The following is a 21,385-nucleotide window of genomic DNA, read 5'->3' on the forward strand; positions in this document are numbered from 1 at the left end:
GAAGTGTGATAGAAGTCATTTGCCCAAGGCATTGTGTTGCATAACTGTTCAGTGTGAGCTTTTTGTCCATCTCTAGCATCTTAGTGCTGGCTAGGGAAAAGAAAACCATTGAACTTTGTGGGCCACAAATCTGACGTATATAACTCTTCCTCTTCTTCGGAAAACCCTAAAGGCAGGCAGTAATTTTCCTCTGGTGGTTCAGTGGTTCATGTACTTTCTGAAGGATATCTATTGGGAGCCATAGGATTTTTGTGATACAGCCTTGTCAACCTTGTAACATACTGTTTTGTGCTTCACATAGTCATATTAAGACTTATGCCTAGATGGAAGATAGTAAAAATATAACAGATCAGATTACAAGCAATTTGAGCACCTTTTATAAAATTTTGCTTACAGATTAATTTTCAGAATGTTACCTGACTGTTTAGTTGAAATATTAACTAACACTTTATAGGTTTTGTCATTGTTGCAGTGTGGCCAAAGGTCAAAGTAAAACATGCAATTAAGTTGAAGAAGAGCTAGTGAAATCAATCCCCTCCTCCCATAAAACACTTTGAAAGATCAGGAATACTTCTGTGTCTAAACTTCTCTTCATATCCAACATCTTTACAATGCCCAACACAAACCTCTTTCCATGGCTGAAATTCACAGAATCACAGACTGCTCAGGGTTGGAAGGGACCTCTAGAGATCATCCAGTCCAGCCCCCTGCTAAAGCAGGATCTCCTAGAGCAGGTTGCACAGGAACGTGTCCAGGTGGGTTTTGAATGTCTCCAGAGAAGGAGACTCCACAGCCTCTCTGGGCAGCCTGTTCCCAGCGCTCTGTCCCTGACCCTCACAGTAAAGAAGTTCTTCCTCATATTCAGAAGGAACTTCCTGCGTTGTAATTTGCGCCCGTTGCCCCTTCTCCTGTCGCTGGGCACCACTGAAAAGAGCCTGGCCCCATCCTCTTGACACTTGCCAACTTTGATCACCCCTCAGTTCAGTGTTCTCTTCCCCAGGCTAAACAGGCCCAGCTCTCCTCTCCCTGTCCTCTCAGCCTGTCCTCAGAAAGGAGGTGCTCCAGCCCCTTAATCATCTTTGTAGCCCTTCACTGGATACTCTCCAGTATTAGAAATTCTTCATTCCACTTCCTTATTCTTTGTTAGTTATGAAAATGCCTTTTGAAACTTTATGGAAAGTATAGCGAGAGTGCATGGCAGAACAGGGGACATGGTCTCAGCTTTGTGAGAGAAATGCTGTCTCATGCCAGTTTACTTTTTTAATTTATTTTGTATAGCTGCTGCATGACTGGATGGTCAGAAAGGTACAGATGAAAAGGAAGCTGCCTTTCTGAAAACTTTTGCCACCATGTCTCTCAACATCTGTCTGAGGAAGGGAGGCTAACTCTCTTAGTACCTAGTCAGCTTGAATGGTAGGTAAAATGTAAGCCTAATTCATCACTTTTTAAAAAATAATAGTGCTGGCTTATTTCTTAGTTATACGGTTCAAAGGCTTTATCGCATGGAGTATAAGTGAAGGGACTGTATTGGACATTACCATGGATATTCAGTGCTACAATTAAAAAGATTGTCAATTAAGTTTTGGTTTCACTAGCCAACGAACATGGGAGAAAAGAATTTGTGCTAAATGCAGATGTGGGAGCATGCTCTCTTTCATATTTTAATCCATCTCCTCTTTAAATGCCATTTACTTTTGAGTTCTTAGCATAAAAGCTTCAGTAATAATTACTTCCAGCAGGTAAATGAGTTTGTATCTCCTTTTTGATAAGGAAGAATGCCACTATTCAAACTTGCCAAATTCAAAATTAACTTGGAAAGAGCAGTAGCAGAATCTGGATGGGTCTAAAATAAATATGAACACAACCTAGCAGGATTTACAAAAGAACTGGAAGACCTTTCTGAGAGTCTCTTGTTACTCTCTGGCTCTTATGTTAGACATGCACTTGGAGTCAGATGAAAGTGCTGCAGGAAGACTAGTGTTATGCTTACCACAAAATTGACATAATGGAACAGTAATTCTCTGTTCCTTTAGATAAAACCTGTTCATTGTGCCTCTTGCTGTTGCATTTGAATACTGTAACTGCTTTTTCTGGCATGTTTAAATATACTGTTCTTATCATCTGTGTCAATTACAGCTTCAAAGTCTACCTCCATCTATCATCCATTATTCTTGTCTCTTAAATTATCTGATCTCTCCCCATCATCTTCCACTTCAAGAATAACTTTTTCAGTGATCCCTTAAGAGTCTCGCTCAAATGGACTAAATCTCAGATACCCTCTTTTGTCCTGCCTTTTTATCCTTTCCAGTGACAAATGCTCTCAGCCTGGTGTCATCCTGCTTGCATATGCAGGCTGCCCCAGTGCATCATAAAACATTCTAGTGTGATGAACTGCCTTCCTCTCCATGCCTCATTCCGTTACCCTGTAACTGCATATTGAATGAGGTGTTTAGGGAAATGAGTTAAATCCTTCATAGACAGAGACAGGGGGAAACTAAGCATAAGAAAACACCAGAGACTTAAAAGCCATCTTGTACAGGACTGTTATCTGTGAACCTTAGTTTGTAATACAGCACACGTGTTCCAAATAGTAAGAGCTGATATATAAACTTTTAAATTCTACTGAATGTAATTTTGCCTGAGTCTGCCAGCAATTAAACATTTTATGAGTCTGTAATTAAAGTAATTGCTCCTGCTCTGGAACCTGTATTTTGTAGGTTTTACTCACCCATAACTTGTGTTATGAAAAGTGGATGTGTGTTTTTGTAAATACACATAGTACTTCACATTTATGATAAACTAATAGCCCTTCAAGGACTGAGTTGAAACCTCAGACGCTAAAGCAAAGGAAGAGAATCACATCCCTTCCTCTCCTGATGCAGGTTTAACACTGTACTAACTACTAGAAGGAACAAATGAACTTGCCTGCATGCAGGAGCTTGGCTAATCTAAACCTTGACTGGCAGAAAGAAAAACCTATATAAAAACAAGGTGCTTATGAAGAACTTACCTGTCTGTGCCGTAATTCAGTTACCCTAGGAAGTGCATCTCAGCTCCTCCTTTTAATTGTGAGTGGGTGGAGAAACGCTTTGAGTCCATTTTGTTCTGAGCTATTTAATGCTTATAAACTAAAACCTGGAATTTAAAACTTGGCTCAGAGCACGTGTGTTCAGAAAGTTAACTTCTTTTGTGTGATTTAAAGGTTTGACTAGCCCAAAAGCAAATTGTAGTGTTTGTTATTGAGGCGATCAAATCGGAGAACTCCAGTAACCTTGGGGAACCTGGGAGGAGAAAAAGCCAGATCAAAAAAGTTGCTCTTGAATGGAAGAACAAAATACATGCAATAAACCCACTGGGGGTACAGGTCAAAGGAGGGTATCAGCAGGAGGGAATGATCAAGATGATGTTCCCATGCTGCACTTCTAGTTGAACAGTGTGTCGGATCACACTGAAACAGAGTTGCTGATGTGATGTGCTTCAAACCCCAAATATGTCATCTTTTTCTTAAGGCTCATTTGTAGGTTCACCACTTAATGATCTGGTTTATGCTCTAGCCACAAAGAGTTTTAGTTGCCACAACTGAAGGGGCAGGGAGCTGAGCTGCAGCATGGGGACTTCTTAGGCCAGCTTTGCTGCCAAAGCCAGCATCTTGTGGAACCAGAACCCCAAGAGGTTTTATCCTGGGATATGAGTTCAGTAATACTGTGTGCATAGATGTTACTATGCATCCTTCTAGTAGAAACATTGTCATCTGACTTTTTTTATACAATGCTTTCCTTTTTTTCTCCTAAGTGCTTAAACACATTTTGACTGACATATTACAGTATGTAGTCTGCTTAGACTTTCTGTGGCACAAAGGAGGTGTTAATACAGGAGAAGCTTGTCTTACCTGGCTGAAATTTATTTTAATAAATTTAATGTATGGTGGAAGATATTGTACCATTCTACTGTCATGGACTTCAGAAGCCTCATAGGATGTGGGAGTGAAATGCTCTGGTCTTGTGAGCAGAAAGTGAAGATGGGTGCATATGCTGTATATATCTTCATTAGAAGTTTAAATACTTAAATATCAATCCTTAAAGTTATATCCCTAATGGCTTATTTTTACTTATGCTTGCTTGAGGAATATTTTCATTATAGGATAGTGAGATGGTTACTGCAAAATAACTGGCAACTTCCAAAAGTCTAAATGGAGATGTCTGTCTGGCCAGCAAGTAAATGGTAATTGATGAATCATCTTCCTGGCATAGTACTGGAATATCCTATGCTGTTTCTGAAATGAAATCTGCTTTAAATTTCCCAGAATTTGTTAGTTTTGTGCTCAATGTTCTAAGGATCTCAGACAAATACACTGATATATACAGTTAAGCATCATTTAAAATGTGAAGAGTAACTGCATTTCAGTGGAAAGTCCAGAGGTAGGAGGGAATGTGGAATAAAAGACCTTACACTAGGCAAGGACAATGGAAAGCATTAAGCAGGAAATAGGGTATATGGTTAAGGGGGAGGGGGGGGGCACAATATCCTGAAAAATGCTATTGAAATTTTTAAATGCTTGCTTTTTGTTGCAGATTAATCAGCCACTCGATGGGGATTAACAGTGGAGCACCTCTTTGTGTCGGCTTTCCACCTCTCTGTAGCAAGAATAACAACTTCAGCACTTCTTCAATAATAATTATGAAACTGGTATTAACTGAATGGCAATTATGGATTTTTAACTCTAACTCACAGTAAACCAGCAAGCCATATGTTGAAATTCCTACCAAATAGCTTTTATTTCTTAATGTCTTGTATCTATACAAGAAGTTGCAAGATACCTGTTTGTACAAAAGGAATATAAGCATTACTTGCCTGAGGAGCAGAAGCAGAAAGAGAAGACACCCTAACTTGTTCATGGAGTTATGGTAGTATTATTTATATAGATATAACAAATATATATTTTTTATGGTAATGAAAATGGCTCCCCAGAATGCTGACTCGGAATCTATGCAAGTTCAAGATCTACCTGTGGCACAGCTTCAGAAACCAGAAAACAAGGAGAATGAAAGTAGGGAGGAGACCATTAGTGAAGGATCCATAGACCGGATACCAATACGCCTGTGGGTGATGCATGGTGCAGTAATGTTTGGCAGGGAATTTTGTTATGCCATGGAGACAGCTTTGGTAACACCTGTATTGTTACAAATTGGTAAGTAATTCTCATTTATGTTAATTGAAACTTTCTATACCTTTTTGCATTCATTGAGGTAGACTAAGAGGGAAGTGGGGTCCACCAACTAAAAGTACGTAAGGTAAAAAGAGTTTTGTTGTTTTGTTATTGACTGTGCCACAGATTCAGTTATGTGACCATGTTTAAGTGGGAAGGATTTTTATTTACATTCATCTTCTGTCTAATACTGCTTCTCTGTAAAAATTTTAACCTGATATAAGTCTAAAATTCTTTACTAAAAGGTAAGTGTTGTAGAAACTAGAAACAACATTAGGCTGTAAAAGCTTTTTTTATTTATGGAGAAGCGGTTCAGGATACAATACTTTAAGCAGTTAGATAATTTGGCTTTTCCAACTACTGCTGAAATACTGCATTTATTTAAAACCACTACTGAGTCTTATGTGATCTATCTAGTTTATAACATGAGAGTACATACAAATAAACCATGATACAATTAGTTAATAATGGGGGGGCAGTGAAGTTTAGAATAGGAGTAGACTGTTAAATTTTGTGGTGAGTACTGTATTAGGTTTCTAATAAACTGCTTACAGTATTAACAGTATCTGGTATTACCTTTATCAAATCTAGAAAATCATGTTCTCTATCAGATTTCAGAAACTGTTACAATGAAACTGAATGGAAGTACTGGACTGAGTGTGCTACCTTGAGTGAATAAATCAATGATGTGTGCACACTGTATAGGTGTATATACAATATATGCATGTTAGATGTTTGCTAATGTTTGCCTTGGCTTATACATGTGGTTGTGCCTTACAGCATGCTTAGCTGTGGCCAAACAGAAGCACTCAACTGACTCTCTGGTTGAGTTGATTTCGAATATGAATTGAATACTATTTACAACATTGCTTAAAAATTGTTTCAAGGTTAGCATCTCAAATGAAACATTTGTATTTTTATATTTGATATGACAAAAAGGAATAAGAGATTGAACTTGTGAGCATCCAATGTAAACATACTTTTGTGTAGTTTTCCCACAGTTAAAAATTTGGGTTTTGTATGAAATTACTAGTTGGTTTCTTTTGAGTCAACGGAGCAGTCAATCAGTGCAGTTAGTGCCATGAGAGATGCTGATGAATTATTCCTTCAAGTTTTCATGAAAATTTTCATTTTCAGAGCTCATCAAATGTCCTTTTTGGATCTATCTGTGACATAGTTAAAATAGATTATCAATGTTCTGCAAATAGAAGCTTTCTGATCAGCCTGACTTGCTGAATAAAACAGATGCAACTTAATCTAGGAACATTTATATTGTCCATAATATGTTTTGAGTTTTTTTTGTTTGGGTAAAGTGAGATTTAGCGAATTAAGTAATATGTACTAGCAGTGTTGGTTCAATTACTGTCTATCATGAATGCAAAACATTGCATCCTGCTTTGCATGACCCCCAGTTTTGTAAGTGGCCTGTACTATTTTATAGAAATATAGAATCATTTAGGTTGGAAAAGACATTTAAGATTGAGTCCAACCTTTATCCTAGCGCTGCTAAGTCCATCACTAATAATCATGACCCTAAGTGTCACATTTACATGCCTTTCAATACCTCCAGGGATGGTGACTCCACAGCTTCCCTGGTCAGCCTGTTCCAAGGCGTGACAACCCTTTCGGGGAAGAAATTTTCCCCCATATCCAATCTACTCCCCCCACCCCCCCCGGCACAATTTGAGGTCAATTCCTCTTGTCCTATTGCTTGTTACTTGGGAGAGGAGACCAACCCCCACCTCGGTAGCTGCAGAGAGTGATAAGGTCTCCCCTGAGCCTCTTTTTCTCCAGGCTAAACAACCCCAGTTCCCTCAGCTACTCCTCTTAAGACTTGTGCTCCAGACCCTTCACCACTTTTGTTGCCCTTCTTCTGACATGCTCCAGCACCTCAACATCTTTCTTGTAGTGAGGGGCCCAAAACTGAACACAGGATTTGAGGTACAGTCTCACCAGTGCCCAGTACAGGGGGCTTTCTTGTTTGTGCTGGCACTTGGATGTTTAAAATGTATAGCTGGCTAAGCTTGACCTTACATTACCGTAGAGTAAGGTCAGACAGTATAAATAAACCATCCTGGTAATTACTGACCAGTCTGCTGGTTTACATTTCTTTTGTGAGCTCTTCTAGCATATCTGTTTCCTCCAGATAATTGAGAAATATCTCTTCCTTTCCTTCCCTAACCCCAGTGATCAAAGTAACTTTGGGATTTGGAGGAAGGGAAGAAAAGAGCGCTCGCTTCTAGAAAAGCTGGCAAGTAACAAAGTGATGCAGAAGGCTGTGGGCATGCAATGATGTTTCATGCCATGGAGATAAGAAATGGAGGTAGCTGGTTATAAATGTTAAAATCTTCTGTGCTCTTGCTCATGTTCCCTCAGCAAGGGAATAACCAAGGCTGGATTCACTGAAGGGTTAAGTTATTCACGGGTGACTTATCTAGTTTGTTTGGTAATTACATGGTTCTGTTTACCTTTATCAATCTCAACATCTGTCTGCCTCAACATGAGCTATATTTGCTCCTCACTGGGGGGGGGTTGCATGTAGCTGTAAGACTCCTGTAATATTCCCTTTGCTGCTTGTTTTGGTAACAGCAACATTCAGTTGTTTTCTGTGAGATTTAAATTGGCTCAAGAAACTATTTTTGAGAAGTGGCACCTGGGGAAGTGTGATGACTTAACCAACTTTGCTTATAATAAACTGAAGATCCAGAAGCCTTTTGGGTATGCAAGAAAGACTATTTCTTACAGATGTATGTTGAATATTAACATTTAAGTTTTACAGTGTATGCTTGTGTCCTGTATCTCAAGAGAAAACTGAAACCAGAGACTCCTATCGGATACCACCATTAGAACCTTAGGCACATTAGTACAATGTTACACACTTTCTGCTGGCAGGTAACTCACTCCCTAGCTGTTTGTGTGCACTGGATCAGAGGTGTAGTTATGATTTGGCAGTTGAACAACCTATTGTACTTGATCTGTAAGCCACCAGATACTAGCAACTGAAGAAGATAGTCCTTTGCATAGTCCCTTTTCATTTCAACAGTGGTTGAATGCCTGTTGTGTTTAAATTTCCTGAAGTTTTGATTTCTTTTTGTAAAGAACTAAAGGCATCAGTGAAAGCTGCTTGCATCAATAGATATTGTGAACTGGAAGCGTCTGGACATGCCGGAGTTGCTGTACCCCTACCAAAATAAGTTCTGATTTGTGACTTTAATCTTTGCCTTTATTGCAATGCTTAGATTGATGTTATATTGGCTTGTTAGAAATGCAGCTACAAATCTGTAAGTCTTCTAGTCCTAACTGGGCTTTAGTAGCTTAGCAACAAGAACAAGCCAAATATGTATTACATGGGTTTTTTATTTTAACTTGCTGTTTGATTTCTTACTGTCTGCAGCTTAAGAATCCAAAATGAGCAGAGAACTTCTTTAGAAGAATTCAGAGGATATAAAAATTTGCCAAATATGTGAAGTGGCAGGCTGACTTCAGATGACATTATATTAGTTGTCACTTTCACAAGTTTTGATCTCTGGAAATCTTCCATTAACCTTTTCTGAAGACCTGTTCAATCAGCAGTTCCTCCCAGCCAGTGTTAAAATTTTATTAGAAAATAAACTGTCAGTAAACCCTAGGTTTACTTGTTCATCCAAGGTTTTTGAGCAACTGAGTGATTTTTGTATTACTCCTGAGTATGTTTGGTGCATTAACACAACTGTTTGCTTGCCCTGTCACATTTCAGCCATGTATTATAAACTCCATAGAAGCAAGATGAGGCCTTTGTTTTCTGAAACATCTGGTACTTAATGCTGCTTATCTGTGAGAGGGAATTAAAATCCTACTATTGTTTAGATGACAGTGTATTTTCTTCCATCGTTAAACTTGGCTTCTAAGGATTAAATTTCTAAAACTACTTCCAGTTCATAACAGTTCATGGAAAATTTGGATACATTTTAAGGATTATTTTGCAAGGGACTGAGTGAATAAAAGTGAGGAGAAACTGATGACTAGTGTAGTGTAAACTTAGAGAAACTGCTTTTTGAAGAAACTCGTTCAATGAAATTGTAATACATGGCTTCTGTTAATGACACGTTAAGCCATTATTAAATAACGTAATTGGGTAATTTCAGATCCTTTGAGTTGTAATTCAAGCACAATTCGGGTTGTAATGCAACCAGTGAATTACAGTGCTTCTAAAAGTGGGATCCATGTGCCTGTTTCATTAGGACTACGAAAGACAAAAATCTCTGTTCTGTGACTTGGAGTGGCTGCTTCTTTCAGTGTGAAAAACTTGCTTTCTGAGTAGTGGTAGCTGTAAACATGAAGTTTTACATTGTCTAGTTAATAAAAAAGCTTTGCAAAGCCTTTACCATTGCTTCAAAGGCTCTTCCCAATGTCATTGAGTGTTCTATGAATAGTTAATAGGCACAGAAGTGATTGTCAGCACCAGAACTGTTCCTTATGCTTCTGCATAAATTATAGTAACTAGTGCTTTTAAAAAGAAACTATGTACATTTACATAAGGAAAAGACTTGAACAGTTTATATGTGCTGCTTACATTTATAATGTCACTTCAACTTAGGGCTGTTTCTCTGGTACAGTACCTTGATTTTTATGCATTTCGTATCTGAGTGCCTATCTGTGATAGCATTACTTTGTTTTGCTGTGAGAGTTAATGGGCTCTTGTAGTAAACATTAGCCAGTTTAGCATTAAATGTTGAAGTTGGTCATTTTAAGCATAACCATGATCATGGTGTTCTTTTTAGGCAGTAACACAAAGGAATAGCATTTATGGAAACTGTATTTCAATGCTAATTAATAAATTTTAATAAAGAGAAGGTCTGAACTAAGCAGAGCAGAATACCATAGATTATTTTTTGGAAATATTTGGAAAATAAGTTATTTCTCATTATATGCTTTCAAATCAGCAAAATACTGTGGTTCCTCATGTCTCATGAGAGGCAAGAGATACGTTTCTTAGGTCTTATACATGTAGAAAAGCTGTTCAGGAGTTTGGGCTGTCATTTCTCCGTTAGAGCATTTAAACATGTTAGCTCAGAAAAAAATAATCTAACACTCAGAATTCTTCCAGCCTAAAGCTTAGCAGACCATGCTTAAAGGGTCTTCAAATGTAGTTCATGTGAAATTGCCAGTATGGAAAAAGTGTGTTAAGCAATAATTCAAACTGCTGATTCTGAGAAATCTCAGTGTGGTAGCTGAAAAGTCATTATGCTGAAGAGATTTAATATTGCAGACTTTTAGTATGAAGTAGTGAATTTCCCCATTGAAATCTAGTGTTGATACCCGTCTGAGAAGAATGCATGTAGGTAAAGAGGAGGTTATGGAGACGTATTTAGAGACCAAGCATGAAATCTGACAGGTAAGTTAGCTTCTAGGTTTGTTTCTTCAAAGGAATTAGGGTATCAATTGCTGACTCAGTTCAGCGTGGAAGGGGGATAGTTTTCCTAAGGCTAAGCCTGAGATCAAAGGAAATCTAAAAACCTGAAATCTGGTGGGGGAAAGGGGAACAAAGGGATTGGATGAGCTTTTAGAGGATGCCTGTAATTCAAGTGAAAAAAGGCAGACTGGCTGGAAAAATTCTCGTAGATGGGGGAAGCTCTTCAACGTAAAGCAGCACTGACTCCTTATTTTATCACAGCTCAAAGTAGTGAAGTTTATTCCTCATCTCTGCCAGAGGTTACGTTTATGTTAAGGTTATATGTATTTATAACTGTCTTTGTACAAAGCTGCATCTTACCATTTGAGCTGTGCATTGCCTTACCTTGTCTGACAGGACGAAACTGTTTGAGCTGCTGTAAGCTGCTCTTTGATTCTCAAAGTTAAATTCCTGTACAGTCTAGCTGCATCTGGGCTCCCAGGTGTAGCTGTGTTTGATGCTGACAGTGAATTGCAGGATCTGAATTACTCCTTGGAAGAATTAATGGCTTGAGAGCTGACCTGTCCCAAGAGGGGACTGTAACAGAGCTAATCTAAAGACAAAAATTGAATTTACAGTGGATCCCAAAACCTGAGCATAATAAACAACTAAATAAATTTTTCAGCCTTGTTAGCTTTGAAGCTGGTCTTTAAGATCATGTAAAGTTTGTATTCAAATCTTAATTTGTGGAATGTATAAAATAGCAAATGCTGTGCTTGAGGCACACGTTAATTGCCCTATAAAATCTCCCCACCCATCATTTTTTTACTTATGGACTAATTTTATGTCCACTAAGGAGTTGTGTAAGACTAACTTTACTGTACTTTTGGGTTTTTTAACCAACAAGCAAGTCAGTAAGGCCTTCATATCGTGTCACTGTTCTCTTAGATAAAATATCTTTTGACCTCGAATCAATAGCAGCAGGTTTTGAATGCATGTGGTCCTTAGTGAAAGGTTTGGTTAAGGATGCATTTAAGGCACCTTTAAAGAAAGGTGCTGTGCAGCTAATAAGTTTGTTAATCCTGGGGACAGTAGGAGTACATGCTTTATTTTCATATCAAGGCAAATGCCACATGGTCTGGCAGTTGTGCAACAACTGTTACTTACAGAGCTTTTTTTATATCAATGTTCTGTTTTTCTTTAACACTGAATCTGGCCTTCAGAGGCACAACTGATAACACATGGCAGATTTTCAGCTGGGGTAACATGAGGATCTGTGCTGGCTTTAGAACTGTACAGACTGTGTGACTTTTGGATGAATAGCCTTACTAGGAAAGGGAAGTTGAGTGCAAAGAAATTCAGAGGCTTCTCTTATAGCATGAAAGATGTTTCCTATTACTTAGCAGTAGGTAATGTTTTGTTCCCTTTTTTTTGGCTGAACATCTGCTAAAGAAGCTACGTATTTTCTAAAATAGGTCTTCTACTTGCTCTGGTGCTGTGTTCTCCCATTCTGAATTTTTAACAAAAGGTCTTGATCTTTTAATTGTGTACTGTGGGAATATTAATACTTTTTTCCCCCCTAGCATAAAGAGTATTTGCAGTAAAAATTGTGTGTGAGAACGCTTCTTTGAATCCTCAGAAGTTTTCCTTTTGAGAGCTTGTATGATCTGAGGTTGGCATGAGGGACCATATGACATGCAAGGAATGCTAACACGTCTGAGAACTATGGACTGATAGAGGAAGCATGCTGCAAGACAAAGCATACTGTATAAAATGCAGACTGTCAGCTCTTATATAAGGATGGGGGGCTTAAAATTGGGTTTTGGTTTTGTCATCTCCGTTCCTCAAATCTATTTTTTTCTGCAGCGATAGACATTTCAGTCTGATTTGTGGGAAGAGCTTGAGGCCTCCAAAAATAATCACTCCCTAAGAAGGAAATGGACATCTCTATCCTTATGCAGATGCTTCTTTCTACCAGTAAATCTTTCCTGTCCAGCATGCTGTCTCCTTTTTATCTTGAGTAGCCAAGTTTTAAGAGAGGCTAAACTTCTGCAATGACTTAGGAGTACTTTGACATATGTGTTCCCTTTCTTTCCCAATCTCTTGTTCCCTTCTGTCCCAAGGAGATCTAGTAAATCAGCAGAAATAAGGACTAGTTAATAACACTGCTACAGGCTAATAGTGATGAACTGGTTATGGGACTATGTTAAATTATATACAGATTTTTTTGTTGTTTTTAGTTTGCATATCAGCCAATGACTTTTAGATTTTCTTTGTCTATTGTAAATGTGCTTTTTACTTGTCTTTTAACATTGGGTCACTGAACTGTCTTGCAGTTTGTTCCTCCCACACGCATCAGACCCACCTTGTTGCTATAGCCAAGACAAGCCTATAGGTTTCTGCTTTCACGGGCAGCTCTGGAGTAGAAAGGGGCATGTATTGGACTCAAGGAACTGCAGGATCCCTGTATTTTTAGTGCTCCCTTATAAGATCTCCTGTGAGTAGCAGGGAAAGGATGGGAGAAGTAGGGGCAGACTTTCGCCTCCTGAAAATGTACTAAAATTGAGTGGTTTTAAACACGCACATTTACGCAACCTCTTTCCTACTAAACCCCTCCTGTTAATCTTCTTTCCACCCACATACACTCTCAGCCAAATTTACAAAGCCCACATCGTTTCATATTTCTGTCTGAACAGCCTCTAGGAGAGCAAGATGTCGGGTGAATATGTGAACATATGTGCATGCACAATGGCTGTCTGAGTTTCAGTTTGAGTTTGCCCCTCAACTCTGAGAGGTAGCTTTCCCCTCCTGTTAACAGATGAAACACAATAGTGTTTCCATGTTCTTTGTTACACAGTAATTGCCACCAGGGGAATTTTCCAGCAGGCAATTGCCTGTTCTTTAGTGTAAAAAGAAAACTTTCAACCCTTTGGATGACGTTCTGGTGGTGGAGACTTGTAGATGCAGGACCAAGATTCGGGCACCCAGCTTCTGAAACTTGCCATGCCAAGACTCAAATCAGTGGTCTTCTGTTGAATGTGGATTGTGAAACAGGTAATGAAAAGGGAGTGGCTGAGAATTCCTTAGTGAACAGGAGTCTTACTTTTCAAGGAAATAAAATTAAGGCCACTTTTGAAATTAAAAGAATGGCAACCGGTTGTTGCCAAATCATGAAATGCTTTAATAAAGCTTGCTTCAAGAGGATTGTCAAAGCTGCAGCCCCTTAAGCTAAGCTCTGTTCCTCTCTGAGTCTCCTGTGTGCTTGTTGCAACAGTGTTTCTGTTGCGATGCACCCTCTGGGACTCCATTTTAATCATCCTCTTTTATCCAAACAACGGTTGAGAAGGTTTCAGATATGCTTTCTGCAGGCTATTTTGCAAGAAATTATTGGAAAAGTGTTGAGCTGCTGGTTCAGTTTGAGGATAAATTTTAATACAAGTCCATTTAACTAAACAGGGGAAAACCAGGTCATAGATTTTATTTACATTGGTTTGGATAAATCCCCAGTAGCTCAGGTAACTCCATAAACATATTCCTCTCTCTGAAGTCTTGAGTAACAGTGGGTACAAAGCAGCACAGATGCAGATTTTTCCATAAGTAAACTCAGCACTATACTGTATTAACATTTGGCGATCTTCAATTGAAGCCCCATGGTGGATTTTTTGCAGTGTAGTTGATACAGAGCATGAAAACTGAGTGTGACCTGTTTTTTTACAGAAATAATCTGGATTTAAAAGGGTTTCATCAGACAAGGAAGCATAACTTGCCTGCAACCAGAATGACCTGAAAGCCTAAACTCACAAAGAAGAGTAAGATGAGTAGGTAGCAAAGGGGAAGAAAAGACTTAGCTGGGAGCAGGTAATGGCTGGCAAGAGCACTAAAGCACTTAGCAAGTGCTGCTAGACTTGGTAGGTGATTCTACTTGCACTTTGAAACTGAGAAGATATTCAGGTCCTTTATTGTCACTCCTCATTTGAGGAAAGACATGCAATCCACGTGCACGCTGCTGAGGAAGACAGCAAACAAGGTTTCCCCCCTTCCAATCATTGTCATTGGAAACTGTTCCATTTGTGTAAAATAGCATAAAAGTTCATGAAAGCACAGGTCTGCTAAGTAACTGTGCTGTCACTGTAGCATGTTTCAGCAGTCCACATTTATGCTGAATCCCTTTGTAAAGTAGGTGCTTTATGAAGTTGTTTCAACCTTGAAATGCCCAGTGTCCATGTGGCGTTCTGAAAAGGAAGGATTTAGATGCAAATACCTTCTTGGCATTGGGTAAACAGAAGGATTTGAGTCTGAGTTTCTTTTATTATAGGGAATGGTGGCTGCTGCATTACACTGATCTAACACTAGTTAGATGCCATCTCCCAGGGCTGTGAGTAGTGCTGTGTGTGAGGGCAGAGCTGCTGGTTTACGTAGACGCAGGCCCTAGGTAGCTGGAACCACTCAGGCACTCCTGCGTGGGATCCCACCAACGTTTTGCATAGCAGCTGGAAGGAGACTTTGAAGAAAAGTTAGATGAGCTTAAACTTCAGAGGTAGAGCAGCTGAATGCCGAAATCGTAACTTCGTCGTCTTCCTCCAGATTACTAAATAAAAAACATTTTAATGAAGCAAACTTTCTGCAAATAGAGACTGAATTCCTTGGAAGCCAGAACTGTGTCCATAAAATAACGTCAAAACAAATGTCACTGTGACAGGCAGTCTTCAGAAACGGATTCTGCAGTCAGCTGAAGAAGCCTTAACACATTTCCAGAGCAAAACTACTTTTTCTCCGCAGAAGTGTCAATATGGAGAACAGTGAATCAAAAGGATCAGTCCCTACAGCAGCCTGGTTCTGTCCTCAGTATCAGTTTTGTCTTTGGCAAGTGTCCCACCACAAGGCAGTGCAATCTCTTAATATGCCGATAAATTTTGTATAGCTTCTGCTCAGATTGTCTTAACCTTGAATTTCTATCCTCCTCTGGATCATTTATGTTCTTTCAGGTTCAAGTGATAAACTGAGCGGGATCATTTTCTGTGTTCTTAGGTATAGACTGTTTAAAAACATGAATTTCCTCCTTTTATCAGTTGTGCTGCTCTGTAAACAATGGTCTTTCAATAATTTAGTCTATCAGAATTGAGGCCCTCCAGGATAATCTGCATAATTCCAAAAATACCCTGCTGCTTTTAAATGAGCTCTTGATCTAGAGGTGTTTTAATACCTCTTACAAATGTTATATCTGGATACTTCTGGGAATGAAAATATTTCTTTGGAGACTGGAATTCAAGTTTGCATACTTTACAGTAGGTGGCAGGAAAATTAATATTAAATTGCATATTCTAAGATGTAATACTAAATTTTGATGCTCAAGGAGGAATCTTCGTGAATCTAAACCCAACAAAATGCCTCGGATATTTGGGTAACTGATTGTTTACCAGTATTAATTAATTCTAGTGGATACTGTTGCAGCATTCACTGTTGTTTTCCTTGCCTGATTTGGAAAGTCAGGCATATCATGTATTACGAAGCCAGACATTTTCTGGCAAGGAAGACTCATTACAGGCATACCTGCTGACTTACATGGACTACATCAGGTGATTTAAAAATTACTGTTTATTGTACTCAGATGCAAATTAAACAATTTATGTAGCGATGGGATGCCACTGCAGCCTCAGAAACATCTAATCCGGGGTTTTGTTCCAAACTACAACAGAAATGAAGACCAGATGCACGGTGCTCTGCTCCTTCTCTCCCTCCTTGAGTCGTTATTCTGTAAAACTTTACAAAAATAGGTTTCTGGTTGCTAGACTTCAGTGTCAGTTTATCACCTTTGTACTGGTTCTGCACTACATCTGCTTTTTTAGAAAAACTGCTTATTCGAAAAGTTTGGGGTTTTTTTCACTAAGGGAATTATTCCTAATAATGCCTTTGCCACATAAATTGAATGATGCTTACTTTATATTGACTTTAAATAAGAGCAGAAGGAAACTTTCATGTGTCTGAAATGAAAATTGAATTTAAATTTTCCCCTTTTTGACTCAACAAACAGCAATATGCAAGAAACACAGTTTTCAAACCTAAACTGGCTAGCATCTCAAGGTCGTTAGCGACCTGTGGTGAGCAGCAGTGTTGACACCCCTTCCCTAGTGATTTGCAGCATGGCCCCAGATACAGACATGCTGTGTAACAGTGGCAATGCTGAACAGGTGCATGGGGGAGCTTTCAGGCTATTTGGGGACGAAATGAGAAAATAAGATTACGTAATCAGTTAAAAAGCTGAGGGTGGCACTTCCTCTGTAGTTTAATTAAGGAGTAGTCTTAACAAGTGCTCACCTCTTCTCTGAGGTAGTCAAAGTCATGGGTCATAAATCTTGTGCCAAGGACTGCATCAGTCAGCATATGTGAGAGGTTACAGAGATAAATGAAGGGGAAGGTTATTTTTCTGCACTATGGATTCCTACCCTGTTGATGTGGCAAAACGTGTTTAAGTTTTCAAATGTTTTTGATCTGTAACCTTCAGGCGAGGGGTTCAGTACAACTTCCCCTCTGTCAGATATTAAAGGATTGCCAAATTCAGTCTTGGGGAATTAGTTAGTTTTCAATCTTAAAAATTATATAGGTTTCCTTGGTTGGATGAATAATGCCACGTTGCTGACTACACCTGTAACTTATAAAAGAATGGAACATTATATATATATATAAGTCCAAATGACAAGAAAAAGGTTACAAGCAGAGTGATGTAAAGTAAAATTGCCTTTCATGATATGATTAAAAATACTTGTCTGGTTGGTTGGAAGAGTTGTGTTCTACTTGGCCCCTGTTAGGGCCTAATTCTCGTAAAGGAAGTGTCTGCTGTCTTATTTGCTGGTGCACTCTGCTTGTTAACTTCAGATTTTGATAAATTTATCCTTGTGTGCATAGGCTCACTAATTGTGAAACATAACACGTGCAAGTAAAGATTGCACATAAGAGAATCTGTGGTAAGATGTCTTTTTCATCTTGTATGATTACATTTTATTCCAAAATATTATTTCCAGTTATTTGGTGCAAAGCGATGACTCCATGGGTCTCATTATCCTTCATGTATAAATGCAAGTCGTATAATTTTGAAACAGCTCGGTAAGGGTGGAGGAGCCACTCTTCCGGGATGCAGTAAAGAGTGTTACTTGGAGTGCTGCCTGAGACTTGGAGGTTAAGTTCTGCTCTAGTTACCAAAATTTCCCATGTGTGCAACTTTGTAGTATGACCCTGCAAGCTCAAAATACTAAGAAGATGATTTTTTTTATATAGCTCAAGTTTAGAAGACTTCAATGTGAAAGCAGCTCTGCTTTTAAATCTCTTCAGTACGCATGCAGAATGCGTTTCATGTAAATTCATGTTCAAGCCAAAACATACAAGCTTATAGAAGGTGGCATGTAGGAAAACTTGAAAGTTTGAGGCAGGCAACATAAACACCAACACCATCTTTTTAATCAGCCCACATAATTTCATCTGAGAAGATGGTTTTCTATAATGCTTTACCCACAAGGTGGGCAGTTGGTGGCATGAATAGTTATAAAGGAAAACCACTGTGGTTTTTTTTTGCGGGGGGTGTGTGTGCTCACTTGATTAAAATTCTCTGTATGATAGTCCTGTGACCAGCATTCATATGTCTAAAGATTGTTAAAACAACTGATGAATTGCAGTGTTTTTCCTGGAGCAGTGGTCTGTGTGGAAAACCATGCCTGCAAACTACAACTTGCAGTTCATTTGTTAAAGCAAATAAGAAAAGCACTAATAGGATTTATGTTTCGCTTGATATAGCCACATGAGGAATTAACCTCAATAAAGGGGACTGTGTAGAGGAATGCAATTTCTCTTTAGGATCTTAGTATGGGTTATTTTCAAAATGCCTCTCTTTTTTTAAAGTATACAATGAATAATGAGTTAGAAGAATCAGTGTGTTTATCTATAATTCAGCAACACCTTTAAAATAGCAAGTAATTTAAAAGTGAATGCAGTGTTACTGTTCTTTGCTGACTTTTAGCTGGTAAGGCTTCCCAGTAGTAGCATAATTGGGATGAAAGTGATCGCAGGCAGAGTGTTTATTCCTGTCATAAACAAACCTATAGCCCTAAAGACTTTAGAAAGGCCAGAAGGTTGCTTTTACTGTGTAGTAACAATTAACAATACACTGTTTGTAAGCCTGTTACAGGAACGGTGGCGTTTTGGGAGGCTTTGAGTGAGTATTGAAAAGGGGAGTAAAGCACTTTGAGGCTGCCATGACTTGAATGGCTTAAGGAGTGTAGGTAGATTAATTCAGGTTTTTCCCCCTCTAGTTTGTGCACTTCTAGCTGGAAAAAAACAGCTTTTAGAATATAAAGTTTATACGAGGTACCTATAATGTTTATTAGCTGTTATATTTTTTTGTGTTAGGTCAGCTATGGTAATTATAGAAGGAGCTGCCTGCACCAATTACTGGCTCTTAAAAGGACTATGGAAATGTGATCTCAGCTGAAATTTAAAGATCAACTGTTTGGTCGGTAATCCCCAAGAAGATGAAGGTTTTCAGGTGGTATCTACAGGGGTACACAGGCCAAAACCCACTTTCTTGACTCACTGTTTTCACACGGCTTCCAAATGTGTAGTCATGCCTAAAAATTGAGGAAGAGGATAATTTTTATCAATGTGCAAAGACAAGCTCCTTGTATTTTACTCTGCTGTACACCTTCTGCATTTTCTAATACCCACAATTTGAGGCTGGAAATGAACTGTTTTCCTTGCTGCTTGCAATTCAAGGGCACAAATGTTGTGCAGACCATACTCTGGCTGGCTGCCTGCTTGACAAGAAATACTTTCTTGGCTACCTTCAAGTCTGTTTGCCTTCCTTTTTCAAGTTCCGTTCCTGGATGCACGGACTAGATGCCATGCTGGGCTACATATGTGCCAGTCATTTGTTTGGCAGTGCGAACTAGATTCTTTATGGTTTCCTAGGGATTGGAGGTTGGTGGGGTAGAGCAGACACATCAGGTGTAAACTTCTGCTGTAGTGAATGGGAGTTTGATACCTAGGTGATGCCTTCTAGCCCAGTGTTTGCTAGAAATGGTATCTTAAAAGACAACCTTGAGTGAGCCTTACAAAATTTGGGATGTCCTAGCCATGCTTTTCATCTTGCCCTTGTTTAGTTGTGTTCGTCACGCTCCTACCTCCCCTTGAGGTCTGGTTAGAGCAGTGCAGAAGGATAGTCAAAGCTTTCCTTAGATGCAAAATCCTTGCACTGCAGAACAGCACAGCATCAGAGCACCCAACCAAGGGCTCAGGCTACGCTCACTGCAGCCTTGTGATGCTGCTGGGCAGCCCCCTCCCAGCTATGACCAGCCCCATGTTGAATAGGTCCCCATTAAGCAAGTATGATTTTAATTGAAAATTTGTTAGGGCAGAACGGAGAAGTTGATCATTAACCATATATTTTTAGGGGATGGGAAAGAGTTCAGTCTGGGTTGGACACCCAGAGTTAACAGTTCAGGTTTGGCTCTACCTGGAGGAAAAAAACCCTGGTGTTAACACCAGGTTTTGCTTAGGATTTGATTCAGCTGTGTAAGTAGATGGTCATATTCCAGGGTATTTATATGTTAATCGCTGCAACAAAAGCTCCACTGTTGAGTAACATAACAGGCTTACGAGTTGGTGCTGAAAGATTTTTCTACTGTACATGTAAAAGTCTTTTGAGTTTGGGAATTGTAAAGACCGTTTGAGTCAAAGTGCCTTTGTTTATTATTTGCCAATATTCTAGAAGTGGTGACGAAAAACGCTATTGAGCTTTGGATAAACTGGGATGCTGTGTATCTTCAGGCAACACATGTCACTGTAATTGATGTCTAATCTTGCAGCGAGACAGAGTGGTGAAGTGCTGCAGTGTTACGTAATGTGTGCGGAGTCAAAGTGGGGCATCATGTACAGCTGATGCATTTTAATTACATCCCGTAAAGGCAAGGGAAGGATTACTGTGGTAGAACAATTTATTGATTGCTGCATTCATATATGTGTCTGCATACATTTAGACACTTGTGAGTGATGGGAAATGTATGCTAGTGCAGTTGCGTGTGACCTTTTGAGTCCTGTATCTCCAGCTTGCTTAACTGGCCAGCACGAGGAGACAGCATTTGCAGCCTGGGAATAAATACACTGACACTGTGAGGTTAACCTTGGGTGGTTATACTGATAAGTCTGTATCGTTGAATACAACCTGCGCTTTTCTGGGACCGTGAAGAAAGTTCTCAGCTTTTTAGTTGATGTAAACACCTTTGTTATATCCCTAAAACTGCTCTTTGGTAGAGGTTAAAGGGAAACTTTTTTATTACTGCTGGTTCGGCACGCTGGAATTTGCATCAGATTTAATCTGTATTCAGTTTCAGCTCATTAAGTGCTGTGATGCAGTTTTCTTATTAGTGTCAAAGTGTTATATTTCTAAATATTGGTTAATAAGTGAGCGAGGAAAAAGAGTTAAAAACAGAGCCAAAAAAGATTACATAAATCATCTGGAAAACTGCAGTGAATGAGTTTCAGCAGTGGATGGAAGCTCTTGGCAATGTTGCGTTTCCTCGCACTCTCTGGAGCTTAATTACCTGCTGCAGCATGGAGAAGGCTTGTTTGGCACTCAGTGTTTGAGTATAAAAGGTTCAACTTCTGGATTAAGTAAATCTGGTGCTTTTCACTGATCTGAATGTACCCTGGCAAAAATAAATACCATAATTTTGGTAAGGATGAAATTTGTGCAACCTATAGGAATTGCTTATCATTTTTACTATAGTAAAAAATCTACAACAGTAATTGATTCTTTGGTCTTT

General features: G+C 39.0%; 1 protein-coding gene across 7 annotated transcripts in view; it reads left to right on the forward strand.

The window, feature by feature from the left end:
- Positions 1 to 21,385, forward strand: part of SLC45A4 (solute carrier family 45 member 4) — a 90,300-nt gene that overhangs the window by 45,565 nt on the left and 23,350 nt on the right. For 6 of the 7 annotated variants that reach the window (XM_037378939.1, XM_037378938.1, XM_037378936.1 and 3 more), the window contains one exon: positions 4,572 to 5,188. In XM_037378939.1, coding sequence (XP_037234836.1) covers positions 4,945 to 5,188 — 244 coding nt within the window. In that variant the 5' untranslated portion in view covers positions 4,572 to 4,944. Of the gene's footprint in view, positions 1 to 1,278; positions 1,414 to 4,571; positions 5,189 to 21,385 lie in introns of all 7 variants that reach the window. The other variant, XM_037378937.1, reaches the window with a different exon arrangement.

The sequence above is a fragment of the Falco rusticolus genome, chromosome 3 (genome assembly GCF_015220075.1).
Source record: "Falco rusticolus isolate bFalRus1 chromosome 3, bFalRus1.pri, whole genome shotgun sequence".
Lineage (NCBI taxonomy): Eukaryota > Metazoa > Chordata > Aves > Falconiformes > Falconidae > Falco > Falco rusticolus.